The sequence below is a fragment of the Panthera leo genome, chromosome B4 (genome assembly GCF_018350215.1).
Source record: "Panthera leo isolate Ple1 chromosome B4, P.leo_Ple1_pat1.1, whole genome shotgun sequence".
NCBI lineage: Eukaryota > Metazoa > Chordata > Mammalia > Carnivora > Felidae > Panthera > Panthera leo.
This window is the reverse complement of record NC_056685.1, coordinates 76782952-76806013: the sequence shown is the minus strand read 5'-3', so window position 1 is coordinate 76806013 and position 23062 is coordinate 76782952. Positions and strand designations below refer to the sequence as shown.

The window sequence follows — 23062 nt, the reverse complement described above, 5'->3', positions numbered from 1 at the left end:
CCTGAAACTGTGAGCTTTGTGGAATCGTGATCCTGGCAGCAGCTGTGGTAAGTCCCCTCTCTGGGACCACAGGCCATAATTTCTCTGACATCAGCCGTAGAACATTTTTTTTAGATATAGCTCCTGAAGAAAAGGAAATAAAAGCAAAAATAAGCTATTGGGATTACATCAAAATAAAGAGCTTGTGTACAGCAAAAGAAACAACCAACAAAACTAAAGACAGTGTACTGAATGGGAGAAGATATTTGCATTGCAAATGACCTATCCAGTAAAAGGTTAGTATCCAAAATATATAAAGAACTGATACAACTCAACACCCCAAACCCAGATAATCCAATTAACAAATGGGCAGCAGACATGAACAGACATTTCTCTAAACAAGACATCCAGGGGCACCTGGGTGGCTCAGTCGGTTAAGCGTCCGACTTGGGCTCAGGTCACAATCTCGTGGTCCAGTGAGTTCGAGCCCCGAGTCGGGCTCTGGGCTGATGGCTCAGAGCCTGGAGCCTGCTTCGGATTCTGTGTCTCCCTCGCTCTCTGCCCCTCCCCCATTCATGCTCTGTCTCTCTGTCTCAAAAATAAATTAAAAAAAAAAAAAGTTAAAAAAAAAAGACATCCAGATGGCCAACATACACATGAAAAGATGCTCAACATCACCCTTCACCACAGATATGCAAATCAAAACTACAGTGAGATACCACCTCATACCGGTGATAATGGCTAAAATAAAAAACACAGGAAACAACAAGTGTTGGTGAGAATATGAAGAAAAGGAATGCTCCTGCACTGTTGGTGGCAATGCAAACTGGTGCAGCCATTGTGGAAAAGAATATGGAGGTTCCTCAAAAAATTAAAAATAGAACTGCCCTATGATCTAATAATTGCACTACTAGGTATTTACCTAAAGAAAGTGAAAACACCAATTCAAAAAATATATACACCCCTATGTTTATAGCAGCATTATTTATAATGCCAAATTATGGAAGCACCCCAAATATCCATTGATAGATGAACGGATAAAGATGTGGCATATATATACAATGGAATTTTTTTTTTTTAACGTTTATTTATTATTGAGAGACAGAGAGAGACAGAGCATGAGCATGGGAGGGGCAGAGAGAGGGGGGAGACACAGAATCCAAAGCACAGAGCCCAATGTGGGGCTCGAACTCACAAACCACGAGATCATGACCTGAGCCGAGGTAAGACGTTTAACCGACTGAGCCACTCAGGCACCCCTACAATGGAATATTATTATTCAGCCATTAAAACAATGGAATCTTGCCATTTACAACAACATGGGTGGAGCTTAAGAGTATAGTGCTAAGCAAAATAAATCAGTCAGAGAAAGACAAATACCATATGGTTTCACTCATAAGTGGAATTTAAGAAACAAACGAGAAAGGAGCTATCAAAAAAGAAAAAAGAGAGAGAAACCAAGAAACAGACTCTTAGCTATGGAAAACAAACTGATGGTTACCAGAGGGGAAGTGGGTGGGGGGGTGGGTAAAATAAGCTATGAGGATTAAGGAGTGTACTTGTGATGAGTACTGGGTGATGAATGGAATTGTTCAATGACTATAGTGTAAACTTGAAACTATTATAATACTGTGTGTTAACTATACTGGAATTTAAAACAAATTTTTTTTTCTTTTTTTCATTTTTTTTTTTAATATTTATTTATTTTTGAGACAGGGAGAGACAGAGCATGAACAGGGGAGGGTCAGAGAGAGGGAGACACAGAATCTGAAACAGGCTCCAGGCTCTGAGCTGTCAGCACAGAGCCCGACGCGGGGCTCGAACACACGGACCGTGAGATCATGACCTGAGCCGAAGTCAGCCGCTTAACTGACTGAGCCACCCAGGCGCCCCTAAAACAAAATATTTTTTAAAATTTCCTAAAAACCACTACGTGAAAAGTAAGAAGATAGAGGTTAAATTAATAAATTTTATTCCAAATACTATCATTTCCACATTTAATCAATATAAAAATTATTAATGAGATATACATTGTTTTCGTTATTGGGTCTTTGAAATCCAGCCTGTATTTTGCTCTTACACAAATTGCATGGTAAATTTTCATTAGAAATATTTGATCTATATTTAGATTTATAAAATTTATATTTGAAGCAGTAGATTCACATATCAAGTTCTTTCAAAGGTAAAATTTTTCCAATAAATGAATTGTTAGTTTTTAAATTTGGATTAGTTTATTTCTATTTAAAATGTATTTCCTGTCACACTTGCCTGTTACAGTTGCTCAGTAGCCACATGTAGCTGGTGGCTACCATAGTGGATACTGTTGCATCCACAGGACTCCTGAAACAGAGTGCTACGGGCAGCAGTGACAGTCACAGCAAAGTTTATTGCAATGAGAGGCAAGGCCAACCGATCGGGACTGACACTCTTGACCAGAGTGCGGTCTCGAACAGCCGGGGTACAGAGTTTTTATAGGTGACCACATCATCTTATCATCACCTGGGAACAGAACAAAGAAATAGTTCCCAGATGGGGGTGGAAACAGTTCAGACATGCCCTTGCCCCAATCCAATCAAACACTAATCCAGTTGATTTTCCTTGAACTTTTGTTCCCTTGATTGATAGGACAAGGCTGTTATCTCTTAATCTACAGTGTTAAAACAAAGCTGTTATTTCTTAAGGCTACAGGTTAGCCCTACATTACAATTTAACCCTTACAGATACCACAGCTCTAGAGAAACTCTTGCATATATGCACCAGGAAGAATTTTCAGAAATGTTTCCATCATCATTTGTAAAATCAAAATACTGGTAACAAACAAATACAGAATGAACAAACGAATAAGTAAATTATAGCATATTTACACAACAAAATATTAAATAGATGTCAGTGGAAGTAAGTTCACTATAGATACGCACTTCACTTCACCATGGGTAAACTAGAAAACACAATGTTGAGGGAAAAAAGTAAGTCACACGAGTATATAGAGAATGATTCAGGAACAGGCAAAACGACACCATCTATTGTCTAGGGATGTGCGCGCGTGTGTCTGCTGCAGGGGAGGCAAAACTTCACCTCTATCCATGTTAAGTTTTCAGCCAGGGTTCTTTAAAAGACAGATTAACAAAAGATAAACAGTTCATTAGCACGTGTAGTGTACAGCATACGGAAGAAATCGAAACAAAGAGTAACTCAAAGCAGTTTATAGTAGCATCTTCAACAAAGAATAGTAAATCTGTGGCTAGATGACAGGACAAAGGAGAGCAATGGTGGTGAACTGTGGGAAGGTTATTATGCACCAGATTATTTTGATGCTAATAAATCTGTCTTCAGTAGAAAGAGTTTTATCCTGCCTTTAGGCAGAAACGAAGTAGGGTAGAGGGAGATTTTCCTGCATTTGTTGCTTCTTCATTGCCTTTGGCTCAATAGTTTTTACATCAAAGAGGCATATTTTGGGGTGACGTGTTCTGGTTTCTCTCTGCTAAAACAAATTTCTGTCAAACAGGTGGTATAAAACAACAGACCTTTATTCTCTCACAGTTCTAGAGATCGGATGACCCAGACACTGAGTCTGGTCACTGTGACTGAAACTAAGATGTCAGCGAGGTTGCGTTCTCTATGGACTCTTCCTTGGGGAGAATCCATCCCTTGCTCCTTCCAGCTTCTGGTGGCTGCCAGCATTCTTTGGCTGTGGCCACATCACTCCAATCTTCAAGGCCAGCAACTTCAAATTTCTCTCTGCCTCATTTTCACATTGAACCTTCTCTGTAGGTTCAGTGATCTTGACCTCTACCTCCCTCTTACAAGGACACTTGTGATAGTAATAGGGCTCATTGAGATAATTCAAAAACAATCTCTTCACCTCAAGATGATTAATTTAATCACATCTTCAAAGAATTCTCTAAACTTGCACCAATGGGTTAACAAGGCTTAGGGCAGAAAGCCACCACAGGGTGAAAGCGTCCAGGGCTAGACATTAAGTAAAATAAAGCATAGGGTGCTGCAGGGAGAAAGCGCCCAAGGTTAGCTAGTGAGATGAGTAATTTATCTTTAAAGCTGTACGCTCCATCAATATTAAACTTTAAAGATAACAGCTAATTAGTTGTATCACCTACAGGAAAACACTTTCCATCTGGCTCCAGTATATCATTGTGCTTTGATCTCGACTTCAAATGCCAATTGCCCCCCAAACCCTTTGCTTCTTACACACACAGGTTAATGGTCACCATCTGATTGTTTCCTTCTGCACATTCACCATGTATGTAAAGTCTTGAGAGCTCAATAAAAACAGAGACAAAACTCCTGTTCGGGTCTCTTGTCTCCTCCCAGACATTAGCCTCTCTCATTTTCATTTCTGCATCTGCTGTCTTGCTGGACAAGAGAGAACTCCAGATTGAAAGTCTGCAACACCTTTTTCAATACGAAGTAACATTTACACATTCCAGGGACTATGACCTGATACCTTTGGGGGAAGGTCATCATTAAATCTATTACAGTAGTAAAAGTACAGAGAACAAAATTCAGGATAGTAGTTATCTCCTGGCATTGGGAAAGGGATATAGCTGCTATGGGGGGCACAGCAGCCTTTAAAGACATTGTTTCTTCAGCTGGACAATGGGTACACAAATGTTCATTTTGCTTTTGCTATTATTACCTGCATCTCAGGTTCTGTTCTACCCCACTCTAGATTAGATGGTCAAATTATGGTGATTTCTCTGCCCACCCTCTCATTCTGACTCTTCTGCCTCTGTGGCACATAGTAACTACTTAATAATTTGTAGCATTTATAGTGTTTATCATGTTACCTATGGTAAAAGTTTATCTATAGATTATCTCATTTAATCCCCATGAAAATCCAATATGGATAGGCATTATTCTTAATTCTATTTCAAATATGACAAAAATGAGATTTTTGAGGCTTGCTTTTTTAATTGGAGGATTTTTTAAAATTAAGGTAAAATTCATGTGCTATAAAATTTACCCTATTGATGTCTTATTCTGGGAGTTTTGGCAAAGGCATACAGATGTGTGACCATCACTAAAATCCAGATTTAAAATAGTTCCATCTTCTCAAAATATTCCTCTTTGCCCTTTTGTAGTCTACCCCTCCCCAAACCCCAGCCCCTGGCAGCTGTTAGTTTTCTGTCCCTATAGTTTTCCCTTTCATGAATGCCATATAAATCAAATCACCCTATGTAGTCATTTGACTCCATTTTAGCATAAAGTATTCATTCAGCAATTGAAGGATATTTTGGTTGTTTCCAGTTTGGAGAAATTATGAATAAAATCACTACAAACATTCATGTATTCGTTCTTGTATACACACAACTTTTCATTTATCCTGAGTAAATACCTAGGAATGGTATTGCTAGGTCATATGGAACCATAAATTTATAAGAAATTGCCAAACTGTTATCTGAGGTAGCTTTACTACTTTGCATTTCCACCAGCAATGTATGAGAGTTCCAGTTACTCTATATCCTTGCCTGTGCTTGGTATCATCATTATTTATTTAGATCTTTGATTTCTTTCATCAATGTTTTTCATTTTTCATTTTCTTTTCTTTTCATTATTATTTTTTTAATGTTTTTCATTTTTCAATGTACAGATCTTGCACTTATTTTGTTAAATGCTTACCTCCATATTTCATGTTTTTAAGTGTATTGGAAATGACACTTTGATTACATTTCAATTTCCAATTTATTGCTACTTTATAGTAATACAAGTTTTGAGTTTTGTATACTGGTCTCCTATCCTGTGAACATGTTAATGGTAGGTTTTTTGTAGAGTTTTTACATAGACAATGTTTTTGTCTGTAAATAGAAACCATTTTACTTCTCCCTTTCCAAATTTTATTCTTTTATTTCCTTTTCTTACCTTATTGTGATGGGTAGGACCTTCATACAATATTGAATAAAAGTGATTAGAGCAGAATCCTTAGAGCACTTTAGACTTCCACCGTTAAGTATGATGCTAGCTGTAAATTTTTCATAAATTCTCTTTATCATTGTGTGTATATATCCTATTTTGTTTATCCATTCATTAATCAATGGACACTAGGGTTGTTTCCACCTCACTGCTCTTATGAGTAATGTTGCTATGAACATAGGAGTCCAAACATTTGCTCAAGTCCCTGCTTTTAATTCTTTTTTTATCATTTTTTAAAATATTTAATTAATTTATTTAAATTTAAGTTAGTTAACATACAGTGTAGTATTGGTTTCAGGAGTAGAATCCAGTGATTCATCACTTACATACAACACCCAGTGCTCATCCCAGCAAGAGCCCTCCTTAATGTCCACCCCCCATTTAGCCCAACTCCCCACTCACCTCCCCTCCAGCAACCCTCAGTTTGTCTCTGTATTTAGGAGTCTCTTATGGCTTGCCTCCTTCTCTGTCTTTATCTTATTTTTCCTTCCCTTTCCCTATGTCCGTCTGTTTTGTTTCTTAAATTCCACATATGAATGAAATCATATGGTATTTGTCTTTCTCTGACTGACTTATTTTGCTTAGTATAATACACTCTAGTTCCATCCACATTGTTGCAAATGGCAAGATTTCATTCCTTTTGATTGCTGAGTAATATTCCATTGTGTATATATATATACCACATCTTCTTTACCCATTCAGCAGTCAATAGATATTTGGGCTCTTTCCATAATTTGTCTATTGTTGATCATGCTGCTATAAATATTGGGATGCATGTGTCCTCTCGAATTAGCATTTTTGTATACTTTGGATAAATAACTAGTAGTGCAATACAACCCTGCAATTGCTTTAAATTCTTTATATACCCAGGAGTGGTGTTGCTCGGTCATATGGTAATTTTATTTTTAATTTTTTGAGGAACGACCATAGTGTTTTCCATAGTAGCTACACCATATTATATTCCCACCCACAGTGCACATGGGTTCCAATTTTCTATATCCTCACCAACATTTGTTATTTTCTATTTGGGTTGTGAAGTAATATCTCATTGTAATTTTGATTTGCATTTCCTTAATGATTATGATGTTGAGCTTCTTTTCATATGCTTTCCAGCCATTTGTTTATTTTTTTTGAATGTCTATTTAAATCCTTTGCCCATTTTCATATTGGGTTATTATTTTTTTAATATTAAGTTGTAGAAGTTCCTTAAGTAATATGAATATTAACTCTTTATCAGAGATGTGATTTGCAAATATTTTCTTTGACTTTTCAATCTGTTGTGTCCTTTGATCCATAAAAGTTTTACATTTAATTTAGTCTAATATGTCTATTTTTACTTTTGTTGCCTATGGTTTTGGTGTCAAATCCAAGAACTTTGCCAAATCCGATATCGTTAAATTTTCCCTCTATGTTTTCTTCTGTTTTACAACTTTAGGTCTTATGCTTAGGTTTTTTATCTACTTTGAGTTAGTTTTTGTATATTCTTTAAGGTAATGATCCAACTTCATTCTTTTGCATGCATCTCCAGTTTTCCCAGCACCATTTGTTGAAAGACTGCTTTTTTTTTTTTTTTCACCATTGAATGGTCTTGGCATCTATCAAAAATCACCCAACCATAGGGGCACCTGGGTGGGTCAGTCTCTTGAGCATCCGACTTTGGCTCAGGTCATGATCTCACAGGTTGTGAGTTTGAGCCCCGCATTGGGCTCTGTGCTGATGGCTCAGAGCCTGGAGCCTGCTTCCAGTTCTGTGTCTCCCTCTCTCTCTGCCCCTTCCCCACTTGTACTCTGTCTCTCTCTCTCAAAAATAAGCATTCAAAAAATTTTTTAAAAAATTAAAAAAAATCATTGACCATATATGCAAAAGTTTATTTCGGGACTGTCTATTCTATTCCCTTGGTCTATATATATGTCTTTATACCAGTACACTGTTCTAATTACCATTGCTTTTGTACTAGGATTTAAAGATGAGAAGTGTGTGGGGCGCCTGGGTGGCATCGGACTTTAGCTTAGGTCATGATCTCATGGTTCATGAGTTTGAGCTCTGCATTGGGCTCCTCACTGGCAGTGCAGAGCCTGCTTGGGATTCTCTCTCTCTCTCTCTCTCTCTCTTTGCACCCCCCTCAGAATAAATAAATAAACTTTTTAAAAAATGAGAAGTGTGTGCTGTCCAATTTATTCTTCTTTCTCAAGACCATTTTGGGTATTCAGGGTACCCATATGAATTTTGGAATGGATTTTTCTATTTCTGCAAAAAATATCATGGGAATTTTGATACAGTTTGCATTAAATCTGTAGATTAGTTTTAATGGTATTGATGTCTTCACAATATTAAGTCTTCCAATACATGAACATGGAATGTCTTTCTATTTATTTGTGTTTTCTTTCATTTCTTTTGGTAACATTTTGTAGTGAAAATTACAAATGTACAAGTTTTCCACCTCCTTGATTTATTCCTAGGGTTTTATTCTTTTGATACTATTATAAATGGATTTCTTAATTTCCTTTTCAGATTGTTCATTGTTGGTGTATAATGGCACAATTGATTTTTGTGTGTTATTTCATATCCACAACTTTGGCTGAATACATTTGCTAGTTCTAACAGTTTTTTCATGTGTGGAATCTTTAGGATTTTCTACATATAAGATCATATCACCTGAAAATAGAGACAATTTTATTTCCTCCTTTCCAGTTTGGATATCTTTTATTATTTCTTTTTCTTGCCTAATTGCTTTGGCTAAAACTTACAGTAATACGCTGACTAGAAGTGGTGAAAGTGGGCATTCTTGCCTTGTTCCTGACTTTAAAGGAAAACATTTCAGTCTTTCACTATTGACAATATTATCTCTGGAATTTCATATATGGTCTTTATCATGTTCAGGAAATTTCTTCTTATTCCTAGTTTTTTGTATGTTGTTATCATGAAAAGGTGTTGAATTTTGTCAAATGCTTTTTCTGAATCAATTGAAATGAACATGTGGGGTTTTTCCTAGTGTTCTGTTAATTTGGTATATTTCATTGATTGGCTTTCATACATTGAAACATTCTTGCATTCCAGGAATAAATCCCACTTAGTCATAATGTATAATCCTTTTAATGTGCTGTTGAATTCTGTTTGAGAGTATTCTGTTGAAGATTTTTGCATCAATATTCATCACGGATGTTGGTCTATAGTTCCCTGTCTTTTTCCTTTCTTTCTTGTGGTGTCTTTATCTGACCTTGGTATCAGGGTAATGCTGGCCTCAAAAAATGAGTTAGGAGGTGCTACTACCTCTTTAGTTTTTCTGGAATAATTGATAAAGATTTGGTATTCTTTCTTCTTTGACCACTATGGTATGTGCTAGCTTATAGTGTTATTTTTCATCACTTGGCTTATCAAACTTTGTCTTCACTCTCCTGTGTTCCTGACTTAAATTTTTGCTGCAATTGAGCTTTTCTTTCTTTCTTTCTTTCTTTCTTTCTTTCTTTCTTTCTTCCTTTGAGGTGACAGCTCAGAGCCTGGAGCCTTCTTCAGATTCTGTGTGTCTCTCCCTGTCTCTGCCCCTCCCCCACTCATGCTCTCTCAAAAATGAATAAACGTTAAAAAATAAAATATTTCAGCATCCCTTTTATTCCTGAGGTGAAATTCATAGATATAATATCTATACTCATACTTTAAATAATTAATATAAATAAATGTGAGGGCAAATAAAAGGAAAGTAATTTCTAATAACAGGCATTTCAGTGTGTAAATTCTAGGCCAACTTCACCAGAAGACATAATAAAGAAGTAGACAGAGGCTTGTACCTATATGTAGAATTAAAATAAATGTGAAAGCTATGAATATAGGTTGATACAAAAGCAGGTTTATCGTACTGATATTATATAACTATTAACGTTAGTGCATTGCTGTTGGTACTATGGTACCAACAGAATGGTAAAATTTGTTGGAGAAATTCTAAAGAACATCTTTCCTTTGATTTACATAATATTTGCATTCCTGGAAACTTCAGTATATAATTAAACTAGGCAAAAAATATTTTGTTTATATTTTAACAGGAGTAAATTTCCAGGCTCAAATAATTATAAACAGATGTTTTTCTTTTTACCTACATGAATGTCTCAGGACAGTCAAAATCTATGCAGGATTGGGCCAGTTCTTCATCGTGTGGACTGTCCACTATAAAATGAGCTAGCATTCCTTAGCACCTTTCACTGAATATCAATAAATCCTTCCTTCCAATCACTGTTGCAACCAAAAATGATTCCCCAAATTCCCAAAGACATGTATGAGGTAGCAATTTACTTTCCTATTGAGAATATTGGTATACAGTTATAAGCAAAATAAATTTGCTGATAGATTCTTGAGAAGGTGAAGTAATGAAATAAAAGTGTTGAGGAATATCTGATACCTGCTTTCCACGGGTGAGGGCTAGGTAAAGAAAAAACAAAAAAGGAACTTCCTTTTACTTACTTGTTTACGGCAGTCATTTATAAAACATTTTCACATATGTTATACATCTCACATCAACTGTAAATTTAGTATCTCCACCATTTTTAAAAGTTTTTTATTTTCATTCCAGTATAGTTAATATACAGTGTATTCGTTTCTGGTGTATAATATAGTAATTCAACTATTCTATACGTTACTCAGTGCACATCGTGATAAGTGTACTCTTTAATCCCCATCACCTATTTTACCCATCTCACCACCCACCTCCTCTATGGTAACCATCAGTTTGTTCTCTAAAGTGAAGAGTCTTGATATGTCTCTCTCTTTTTTTCCCTTTGTTTGTTTTGTTTCTTAAATTCCGCATAGGAGTGAAATCATATGGTATTTGTCTTTGACTTATTTCACTTAGCATTATACTTTCTAGCTCCATCCATGTCATTGCAAATGGCATGATTTCATTCTTTTTAAGGCTAATATTCCATTGTGTATATATGCCACATCTTCTTTATCCATTCATCTGTCAATGGACATTTGGGGTGCTTCCATAATTTGGCATTATAAATAATGCTGCTATAAACATAGGGGTGTATATATTTTTTGAATTGGTGTTTTCATTTTCTTTAGGTAAATACTTAGTAGTGCAACTATTAGATCATAGGGCAGTTCTATTTTTAATTTTTTGAGGAACCTCCATATTCTTTTCCACAATGACTGCACCAGTTTGCATTGCCACCAACAGTGCAGAAGCATTCCTTTTCTTCATATTCTCACCAACACTTGTTGTTTCTTGTGTTTTTTATTTTAGCCATTATCACCGGTATGAGGTGGTATCTCCCTGTAGTTTTGATTTGCATATCTGTGGTGAAGGGTGATGTTGAGCATCTTTTCATGTGTATGTTGGCCATCTGGATGTCTTGTTTAGAGAAATGTCTGTTCATGTCTGCTGCCCATTTGTTAATTGGATTATTTGGGTTTTGGGTGTTGAGTTGTATCAGTTCTTTATATATTTTGGATACTAACCTTTTACTGGATAGGTCATTTGCAATGCAAATATCTTCTCTCATTCAGTACACTGTCTTTTAGTTTTGTTGGTTGTTTCCTTTGTTGTACACAAGCTCTTAATTTTGATGTAATCCCAATAGTTTATCTTTGCTTTTATTTCCTTTGCTTCAGGAGCTGTATCTAGAAAAATGTTCTATGGCTGATGTCAGAGAAATTATGGCCTGTGTTCTCTTCTAAAATTTTTATGGTTTCACATTTAGGTCTTTAATCCATTTTGAGCTTATTTTTGTGTATGATGTAAGAAAGTAGTCCAAGATCATTCATTTGTATGTAGCTGTTCAGTTTTCCTAACACCATTTGTTGAAGAGACTGTCTTTTTCCCATTGCATAGTCTCGCCTCTTTTGTCAAAGATTAATTGACCTTATAATTGTGGGTTTGTTTCTGGGCTTTCTACACTGTTCCATTGATCTATGTGTCTATTTTTGTGCCAGCACCATACTCTTTTGATTACTACAGCTTTGTGGTATAGCTTGAAATCTTGAATTGTGATGCCTGTAGTTTTGCTTTTTTTTTTTTTTTTTTCATGATTGCTTTGGGTATTCAGGGCTTTTTGTGGTTCCACATAAATTTTATAATTTTTTCTTCTAGTTCTATGAAAAATGTTCTTGATATTTTGATAAAGATTGCATTAAATGTGTAGATTGCTTTGGGTAGTTCATACATTTTAGCAATATTTGTTCTTCCAACCCATGAGTAGGGAATGTCTTTCTGTTTCTTGGTGTCATCTTCAATTTCTTTCATCAATATTTTATAGTTTTCAGAGTACAGGTCTTTCACCTCTTTAGATAAGTTTATTCCTAGGTATTTTATTATTTTTGGTGCAATCATAAATAGGACTGTTTCCTTAATTTCTCTGTCTGCTACTTCATTATTAGTGTATAGGAATGCTACTGATTTCTAGGTATTGATATTGTATCCTACAACTTTACTGAATTTATTACTGGTAACAGTTTTTTGTTGTTGTTGTTTTGTTTTGTTGTTTGAGTCCTTAGGGTTTTCTTTTTTTTTTTTTTTTAAGTTTATTCAGTTATTATTTCTGAGAGAGAGAGAGAGAGAGAGAGAGAGGGAGAGAGAGCAAGCACAAGTGGGGGTTGGGCAGAGAGAGAGGGAAACACAGAATTGAAAGAGGCTCCAGGCTCTGGGCTGTCAGCACAGAACCCAATGCAGGGTTTGAAGTCACAAACCAGGGGATCATGACCTGAGCTGAAGTCAGATGCTCAACTGACTGAGCCACCCAGGCACCCCCTTAGGGTTTTCTATATATAGTATCATGTCATATGCAAATAGTGACAGTTTAATTTCATCCTTACCTATATAGATGCCTCATTTCTTTTTCTTCTCTGATTGCTGAGGCTAGTACTTCCAGTATTATGTTCAATAAAAGTGGTGAGAGTGGACATATTTGTCTTGTTCCTGATCTTACAGGAAAAACTTATAGTTTTTCACTATTGAATATAATGTTCACTATGGGCTTTTCATATACATCCTTTATCAGATTGAGGTATGTTCCCTCTAAACTTTGTTGAGACGTGCCTGGGTGGCTCAGTTGGTTAAGTGTCCAACCCTTGGTTTCAGCTCAGGTCATGGTCTCACAGCTTCATGGGTTTGAGCCCTGCATTAGACTCTGTGCTGACAGTGTGGAGTCTGCTTAGGATTCTCTGTCTCCCTCTCTCTGCCCCTCCTTTACTCATGCTGTCTCTGTCTCTCTCAAAATAAATAAACTTAAAAAAAAATAAACCCATTTTGTTGAGAATTATGAACAGATGTTTGATTTGTCAATAAACTGAGTATTAATATATTCCCCCTTCTTATTCTTATAGGACATTAATATGCAGCTGGCTGACATACTGCTCAATGTGCAGCGAATAATCAATCGCTACACTGTTGATGAGAATGTGCACTCCGGAAGGAAAATCTCCCTTCCAGAACATAAGAAATGGAGAATAAATTTCCTGGATAAAATAGTTACTTATGCTAAGAACAGTGAAATTAGAGAAAAGACTCTTTTGCACATCCTGGTCTGGTTGGAAGAATGGAGTAAGTTTTCAGAAGTGGTTCAAAGGAAAACCATGAAGTTAATGAAAAAGAGAACAGGATCTATAAGTAAATTTTAAAGGGTTAATCAGACTACCTTTAAAAGAAGACTAAGGAGGTTATTCAGAGAGTTATTGTCCACTGTTTCAGTAAGAATAAAGTAAGCACTATGTAGTCTTGCTTACTTAGTGCCAGCAATTCTGGGCTCCTTGCTTCTCTTCAAGCATGCCAGTATGCCTCTGCCCAGTGTCTTTATGCTTACTATTCCTTTGCCTGGAACACTGTCCACAAGTAGCCATGTGGCTCATTTTCTGCTTATATCTCACTTTAAAATGATGTGTTCTCTGACGATCTCCATTCCCTACTCCCTGGCACTGTCCATTCCTCTTTATTTTTTATTTTTGTCTGTAGCATTTCTTATGATCTGCCATACTATATAATTAATGTTTATATTTTTGTGTTTTGTGTGTCTCCTTTCACTAGAATGCAAGCAGTATGAAGTCAGGGAACTTGTTTTATTCAGTGTTGTATCCTCAACATCTAGAACAATACATGACAAAGGAGACATTTGGCTGAATGAAAGAATGAATAAGCTAAGAATACAAAAAGAATAATTTCATTAAGTTGCAAGAAGTCTCGGGGCGCCTGGGTGGCGCAGTCGGTTAAGCGTCCGACTTCAGCCAGGTCACGATCTCGCGGTCCGTGAGTTCGAGCCCCGCGTCAGGCTCTGGGCCGATGGCTCGGAGCCTGGAGCCTGTTTCCGATTCTGTGTCTCCCTCTCTCTCTGCCCCTCCCCCGTTCATGCTCTGTCTCTCTCTGTCCCAAAAATAAATAAAAAACGTTGAAAAAAAAAAATTAAAAAAAAAAAAAAAGTTGCAAGAAGTCTCATATAATGAGGGTTTTAAAATACTAGACAACTTATGAAAGGAGTTGAGGTTTAGTTCCTCAATATTAAAACACATGTTCACATTTTAGTTACCAGAGTATTTTCATGTCCAGGATTTACTGTTTAGCTTTCTATTCCAAGCCTCATCCTTCTTCATTTCTTCATAGAGAAAAGCCTCAGAAGAGCAATAAGTGTGAGACACCTATATTCCTCAATACTATATTATGAAGTAGATAGCCGATATTATAAGCTTATATGATTATAATCATTTTTCTACACAAAAATAATTTTTTTTTGCTCTCTTCAAGATGCCATTTTGTCTGAGATGACTGCAATTGATATTGAGGAACACCATCACTGGATAGCAAAAATGGAGTTTTTACCAGAAATGTACAAAGCTATTGAGAGCAATGTCAAGATACTGAGTAGAATTAGTGTATCTTTATTTGAAGAAAAGAAGAGACAAAAGAAAAAAATAAGTAAGGGTGCTTTAAGACATTGGAAACAGATTTGACTGTTTCTAAAAAATGGCTTTATTAAAGTAAAAGTTACATACCATAAAACTCACATATGTTAAATGTAAAATTCAATGACTTTTAGTAAATTTAGAGTTGTGTAGCTATCATCACAATATTTTATTTTATTTTATTTTATTTTATTTTATTTTATTTATTTATTTTTTTTAAAGTAGGTTCCATACCCAGCATGGGGCTTGAAGTCATGACCCAGAGATCAAGAGTCTCATGCTCTACTGACTGAGCCAGCCAGCCACCACCACTGCCCCCCTCCCCACAATTCAATTTTAGAACATTTCCTTCATCCTAAAAAAGATCCCTCATGCCCTTTTGCAGTCAATCCTCACTCCCACCCCAGTTCCAAACATACACAAATCTATTTTCTGTCTCAATAAGTTTGCCTTTTTTGGACATTTCATAAGATGGAATCATATTATAGGTAGTCTTTTATATGTGGTTTCTTTTACTTAAATAATGGTTTTGAGGTTCAGCCATGTTATAGGATGTATCAGTAGTTTCTTCCTTTCTATGACCAATTGTATATCATTTTTTGCATATACCATATTTTGTTTACCTACTCACCAGTTCATGGACATTCAGATTATTTTGACATTTGACTTTTGTGAATAATGCTGCTATAAACCCAGATGTATAAGTCTTTGTGTGGATGTATGTTTTCATTTCTTTTGGGTAGATACCCAGGAGTAGAATTTCTGGGTCATTTACCTATTGCTGGTAAGTTTATGCTTATCTTTTAAAGAAATTGTTAACTTATTGCCCAAATGACGGCACTATTTTACGTTCCCATCAGCAATGTATTAAGGTTCCAGTTTCTCCACATCCTCAACACTTTTTATGGACTTCTTTAGGATCGCCTTTCCAAGAGGATGTGTAGTGGTATCCCATTGTGGTTTTATTTATTTTTTTTAATGTTTATTTATTTTTGAGAGAGAGAGCATGAGTGGGTGAGGTGCAGAGAGAGAGGAGGACAGAGGATCCAAAGCTCCACACTGACAGTAGAGAGCCTGATGCAGGGCTAGAACTCACAAACTGTGAGATCATGCGCTGAGCTGAAGTCCGCCTCTCAACCAACTGAGCCACCCAAGCACTACTCCCCTCCCCCATTGTGGTTTTAAATTGTATTTCCCTAAAGACTGATGATGTTGAGCATCTATCCAGGTGCTTATTAGTCATTCTTATATTTATTTTGCTGAAATGACTATTCAAATGCTTTCCCATTTCTATTATTGAGTTTTAAGAGTCCTTTATGTATTCTGAATACAAGTCTTGAAATGTGATTCTCAGGGACGCCTGAATGGCTCAGTTGGTTAAGTGTCTGACTTCAGCTCATGTCATGATCTTGTGGTTCACGGGTTCAAGCTCAGAGCCTGGAGCCTGCTTCAGATTCTGTGTCTCCCTCTCTGTCTGCCCCTCCCCTGCTTGTGCGCGCACGCGTTCTCTCTCTCTCTCTCTCAGAAATAAATAAACATTAAAAAAAAGGGGGACGCCTCTGTGGCTCGGTCATTTAAGCGTCTGACCTGGGCTCAGGTCATGATCTCCTGGTTTATGAGTTGGAGCCCCATGTTGGGCTCTGTGCTGATAGCTCAGAGCCTGGAGCCTGCTTCGGATTATGTGTCTCCCTCTCTCTCTGCCTCTCCCTGACTCACACTCTATCTCTCTCTGTCTCTCTCAAAAATAAAGAAACATTAAAAAAAAAAGAAAGAAACGTGATTTTCAAACATTTTCTCTTAATCTTTGGTTTGACTTTTCATTTTGTTAATGGGGCATTTGAAGGCCAATGGTTTTTGATTTTGATGAAGTCAAATCAATTTGTCAATATTTTCTTTTGTGGTTCATGGTTTTAGTGTCATATTAAAAACTTGTATGGGGGGGCGGTGCTTGGCTGGCTCAGGCAGAGGAGCATGTGACTCTTGATCTCAGGGTCATGAGTTTGGGCCCTTCATTGGGTATAGAGATTACTAAAAATAAATAAATAAATAAATAAATAAATAAATAAATAACTTAAAACAAAAACAAAAGCTTGTATTGGTCAGTGTTCAACCAGAGAAGAAGAACCAGTAGGAAATTATCTGTTATCTGTATATCTATGTATCTATCTACCCCATGTGAAGTATTTTGTGGAACATACTTTGTATTCTTTCAATCCTTTTACATTTATTATGACTTGCTTTATAGCCTACCATATGGTCTATCCTGGAGAATGTTCTGTGTGTGTTTGAAAAGATATATTTTGCTTTTGTTGGGTGGAGTGTTCTACAGTTGGTTTATATTGTTGTTTTAGTCTTCTGTATATATCCTTACTGATTTTCTGTCTAGTTGTTCTATTATTAAGAGTGGGATATTGAACTTCCCAACTACTATTACTGAGTTAGCTATTTCTCTCTTTAATTCTGTCTGGTTTTGCTTCCTATATTTTAAGGCTCTGTTATTAGGTGCATATATGTTCATATTGTGATAGCTTACTGATGAACTGATCTTTTTATCATTATAAAATGTCCCTCATTGTATCTAGAACCATTTTCTTTTTGTCTTAAAGTCTATTTTGTTTGATATTAGTCTATTCTCTCCAGCTCCCCTGTGGTTACTGTGCAAGATTGAATCTAAGATATATTGCTTATCATTGGATCGTGTTGGCTTTTAAATATATATACACACAAAAAAATACACAAATACACATAAAATTGGGCAATATTTCACTTTTGAGTATTTAATTCTTTCATATTTAATGTAATTGTTGATATGATTGGATTTTTATGTGTTGTGTTGCTGTTTATTTTCCATGTCTCATCTCTTTGTTCTCCTGTTCTTCTTTTACTACTTTTTGTGTTAAACAAATATTTTCTAGTGTACCATTTTAATTCCATTTTCCTCTTATATTTTTGGAGTAATTTCCTTAGTAGCTCTTTAGGGATTGCAGTACACATTTTAAATTATCACAACCTGGGGCGCCTGTGTGGCTCAGTTGGTTAAGCATTGGACTCTTGATTTTGGCTCAGGTCATGATCTCACCATTGGTGAGTTTGAGCCCCATGTTGAGCTCTGCACTGACAGTGTGGAGTCTACTTGGGATTCTCCCTCTCCCTTTCTCTCTGTCGCTCCCCCATTCACTTTCTCTCTCTCTCTCTCTCTCTCTCTCTCTCTCTCTCCTCTCTCAAGATAAATACACTTAAAAAAATTATCACAATCTGTTTCAGATTAGTGCTAACTTAATACAAGCAAGATATAGAATTTTTGCTCCATTAGCTCCATTCTCTTCCCCTCCTTTGGATTTTGTCATATATATTACATTTTTATGTATCATAAGCCCAACAACATAGTTCATAATTATTGTTTTATATGATTGTCTTTTTAATCAGTTAAGAGAGGAAAAGAAAGCATATTTTTACCTACATATACTTGTGCTCTTTATTTCTTTGTGTGAATTTGAGTTATCCTCTGGTATCATTTCCTTTCAACCTGAAGGACTTCTTTGTCTTTCTTATAAGGCTGGTCTACTAGCAGCAAATTCTTTCCGTTTTGCTCATCTAGAATGTCTTTATTTCACTTTCATTTTTTAATAGACTTTATTTTGTTAAGGTAGTTTTAGATTTATAAAAAAAAGTGAGAAAATAGTACAGAGAATTCCATATTTCTCCATAGTTTCCCCTATTACTAATATATTATATTAGTATGATACATTTGTTATAATTAACAAACCAGTATTGACACATTATTAACTAAAGTCCATAATTTATGGACTGTAGTCATAATTCCTTGTTTTTACCTAATGTCCTTTTTTGTTTCAGGATTCCATCCAGGGTACCTAATTACATTTAACTGTCATGTCTTCTTAGGCTTTCTTGGCTGTGACAATTTCACAGACTTTTCCTTCTGTTTGATGTTCCTGACACATGTGAGGAGCACCAGTCAGATATATTATATGATGCTCCCCTATGGGAATTTGTCTGGTGTTTTTCTCACATTTACTCTGGGGTTATGGATTTTGAGGAGAAAGATCACAGAGGTAAAGTACCATTGTCATCATACGATTTCAAGGGTACGTACTATCAAATGACTCAATGTTGACCTTGACCACGTGGCTAAAGTAGTGCTTGTCAGGTTTCTCCACTGTAAAGTTACTCTTTTTCTTCATTTTCCATACTTTGCTTTTTAAAATAAGTCTATATGTGCAGCCGATACTTAAGGAAAAGGGGATTGTGCTCCCTTTCTTTTAGGATGAATATCTACATAAATTATTTGAAGTTCTTATGTACTATAATTTGTCTCTTCTTCCTCATTTATTAATTTATTCAATTATTTATCTCAAAATGAACTCAGATTTTTTTTGGACTTTGAGTTATAATCCAATACTACTTTATTTACTTGCTTAACTTGTTCTAGTTTTGGCCATTGGGACCTCTTTCAATTGGTTCCTGTGCCCCTTTAACATAACCTCATCGATGTGGCTTTTTCTTTTTTCTTTCTTTATTATTATTAAATAATTTTTTTAAATGTTTATTTATATTTGAGAGAAAGAGAAAGACAGTGCATGAACAGGGCAGTGCAGAGAGAGAGAGAGACAGAAACAGAATCCAAAGCAGGCTCCAGGCTCTTAGCTGTTAGCACAGAGCCAGACACAGGGCTTGAACTCACAAGCTGTGAGATCATGACCTGAGCCGAAGTCAGACGCTCAACCAACTGAGCCACCCAGGTGCCCCTTTCTTTTTTATTTTTTTAGCACTTCCCTACTTTCTGGCACTACAAGATGCTTCAGGTTCATCTCGAATATATCCTGCTCCAGTCTTATAATCTGTCATTTCTTCAAGGATTTCTGGTTACTTTTAGTAGAGAATAGTATTAAAAAGCAAGGTCTGGTTGCTAGGTGTGTTCATTGCTACTGGGCTGTCATTTCTGTTCAGTCCTCTCATTTGACAGAACAAAAAATATGTGTGTGTGTGTGTGTGTGTGTGTGTGTGTGTGTTTGTGTGTGTGTGTGTAGAGCCAATGCAGTTACACATATCTATTAATATGTATATATATTATCATCTGTAACTACTTTAAACTAAACATAAGTTTATAGTGATTTCTCTAATTTTAATTCATTATCACACATAGATCATTCCAGTTTCTTCCCCTTGCTTATCTATAAATTATGACAAACAATAAGAAACTTGCTCCTACCATCTACTTCACTTAATTGCTCGATTCCAGTATACACGCATAGCAGTATCAGAATTATTAACCCATACCCTAGTGGGAAATAACTTATCAACTAGAGTACAGCACTTTGTCTTCAGTCTTACGGACTCCATTCATTTCCGGTTACTTATAGGTCAGCACTCCCTGCATCCTCTCATTCCTTTCAGTGAGGTTTTGTCATACATTTCTTATATTGTTAGATTGTCATATCACAGTCTACATTCCTTCCTGGGATCCCCTGACCTCTTAAAAGGGTATTTAAAAATTTTGTATACATTAAGTTTCACTCTTTGTGCTATAGAGTTCTACTGGGTTTGACAAATGTATATTGTCATGTAGCCACCCTTATAGTATCATACAAAATAGTTTTTCCACCCTAAAAATGCCCTGTGATTCACTTATGTATTCTTCCCCTCTTTCCCCAAGTCCCTGGTACTGATAATTTTTTATGTCCCCATAGTTTTTTTTTTTTACTTTTTTTTTTTAACCTTTACTTATTTCTGTGACAGAGAGAGACAGAGCATGAACAAGGGAGGGTCAGAGAGAGAGGGAGACACAGAATGTGAAACAGGCTCCAGGCTCTGAGCTGTCAGCACAGAGCCCGATGCGGGGCTCAAACTCATGGGCTGTGAGATCATGACCTGCGCCAAAGTCGGACCCTTAACTGACTGAGCCACCCAGGTGCCCCTATGTCTCCATAGTTTTGGTTTTCCAAGGATGTTATATAATTGGAATCATGTAGTATGTAGCTTTTTCAGACTGGCTTGTGTCACTTAGCAATATACATTTAAGGTTCCTCCCTATCTTTTTGTGGCCTAATAGCTTATTTCTTTTTACTGCTGAATAATATTCCATTGTACAGATGCACCACAGCTTGTTTATGTGGTTGCTTCCAGGTTTTGGTGACTAAGAATAAAACTGCCATACACACACACACACACACACACACACACACACACACTTTCTCATGGACATGTTTTCGAATTAATTATGTAAAAACCTAGGAACATGATGGCTAGATCATTTGATAAGATTACATTACTTTGTAAGTAACTTTGTAAGAAACTGCCAAACTGTCTTTCCAAGTAGATGTACCATTTCTCATTCCCACCATTTTTCAACAGGAGTTCTTGTCACTCCCTGTACTTGTTAGCAATTGGCATTACTGGTTTTTTGGATTTAGCCATTTTCAGAAATGTGTAACATATTTCATTGTTGTAATTTGCAATTCTTTTTTTTCAAGTTTTTACTTAAATTCTAGTTAGTTAACATATAATATAAATTGGTTTCAGAAGTAGAATTTAGTGATTCATCTCTTACATATAACACCCAGTGCTTATCACAAGTGCCCTCCTTAATACCCATCACCTATTTAGACTATTCCTTACACAGTGCCCCTCCCCTCAGTTTGTTCTCTATAGTTAATAGTCTCTTATGGTTTGTCTTCCTCCTTTTTTTTTTTTTTTTTTTTTTGGTTTTCTCTTTCTCCTATGTTCATCTGTTTTGTTTCTTAAATTCCACATGAATGAAATCATATGGTATTTGTCTTTCTCTGACTTATTTCACTTAGCATAATACACTCTAGCTCCATCAATATTGTTGCAAATGACAAGATTTCATTCTTTTTTTTTTTTTGGCTGAGTAATATTCCATTGTATATATATCGCACATCTTCTTTATCCACTCATCAGTCAATGGACAATTGGGCTCTTTCCATAATTTAGTTATTACTGATAATGTTGCTATAAGTATTGGGGTGCATGTGTCCCTTCGAATCAGTATTTTTGTATCTTTGGGTAAATATCTAGTAGTGCAATTGCTGGGTTGTAAGGTAGTTCTATTTTTAACTTTCTAAGGAATCTCCATAGTGCTTTCCAGAGTGGCTACAACAGTTTCCAATTCTCTAATGACAGATGACACTGAACATCTTTTCATATCCTTAGTTGCCATCTGTATGTCTTATTTCTTGCCTTCATTAAAAAGAAAAATAACAGGTTACATCCTTTGATTACTTTGAAAATAGTTATTTCATGGAATGGATCTGATAGAAATTCTGTAATACATTTACAGAAGTGTTGAAAACACATGGATATATGAGTGTTCACTGCAAGCCACATTTACAGGAATGTTATTTCAGTGAGTAATGTAATATATTTAGAGAACTGTTTAAAAACACATGCAATAAGGATGATTACAAGAGCTGTATGTGCATACTACTTTGAGAAGAGTGTTATTTCAAGGAATGGATGTAATAGAAATTCTGTAATCCATTTAGAGAAGTCTTTAAAGACACTTATAATGAGGATGGTTATGAGAGTTCCATGTGCATGGTACTTTGGGAAGAGTGTTATTTCAGGGAATGGATGTTTTACCTTCATTTTTTGAAGGATAGTTTTCCTGGATATAGAATTCTTGGTTAGCAGTATTATTCTTTCACCACTTTGAATAGTCATCCCACTGTGTTTGGGCCTCTTGTTTCTAATCAGTGGTAAGCTGTTAAATTTACTATGGCTCCCCTATGCTTTGATTTTTTAGTCTCCTTTGATTGTGATAAGTCATTTTTATCTTTTTACTTTAAAGATTCTTTGTCTGGCTTTCAACAATTGACTATGATGTATCTAGGTATGGATCTTTTTGTATTTATCTTAGAGTTCAATGATCTTCTTGAATGTGTAGATTAATGTTTTTCATCAAATTTGGGATGATTTGGCCATTATTATTTCCTCAATATTTTTTTAAAAAGTTCATTTATTTTTGTAAGTGTTTTTAATGTTTATCTATTTATTTTTGAGACAGAAAGAGAGCAAGTCGGGGAGGGGCAACGAGACGGGGGGAGAGAGAGCATCCCAAGCAGGGTCTGTGCTGTTAGCACAGAGCCAGATGCAGGACTTGAACTCATGAACCATGAGATCATGACCTGAGCTGAAATCAAGACTTGGACTCTTAACCGACTGAACCATCCAGGCACCCCCAAAACTGGACATTTTAGATGACATATTATAGCAACTTTAGAGTCTGACTTCCCCT

General features: G+C 36.0%; 1 protein-coding gene across 5 annotated transcripts in view; it reads left to right on the top strand.

Annotated features, from left to right (window-relative positions):
- Positions 1–23062, top strand: part of FAM186A (family with sequence similarity 186 member A) — a 78225-nt gene that overhangs the window by 26983 nt on the left and 28180 nt on the right. For 4 of the 5 annotated variants that reach the window (XM_042946493.1, XM_042946495.1, XM_042946492.1 and 1 more), the window contains exons 2-3: positions 13222–13438; positions 14630–14800. The exons of the other annotated variant lie outside the window; for it this stretch is intronic. In XM_042946493.1, the coding sequence (XP_042802427.1) occupies positions 13222–13438; positions 14630–14800 (388 nt within the window). The remainder of the gene's footprint in view (positions 1–13221; positions 13439–14629; positions 14801–23062) is intronic. 5 annotated transcript variants of the gene reach the window in all.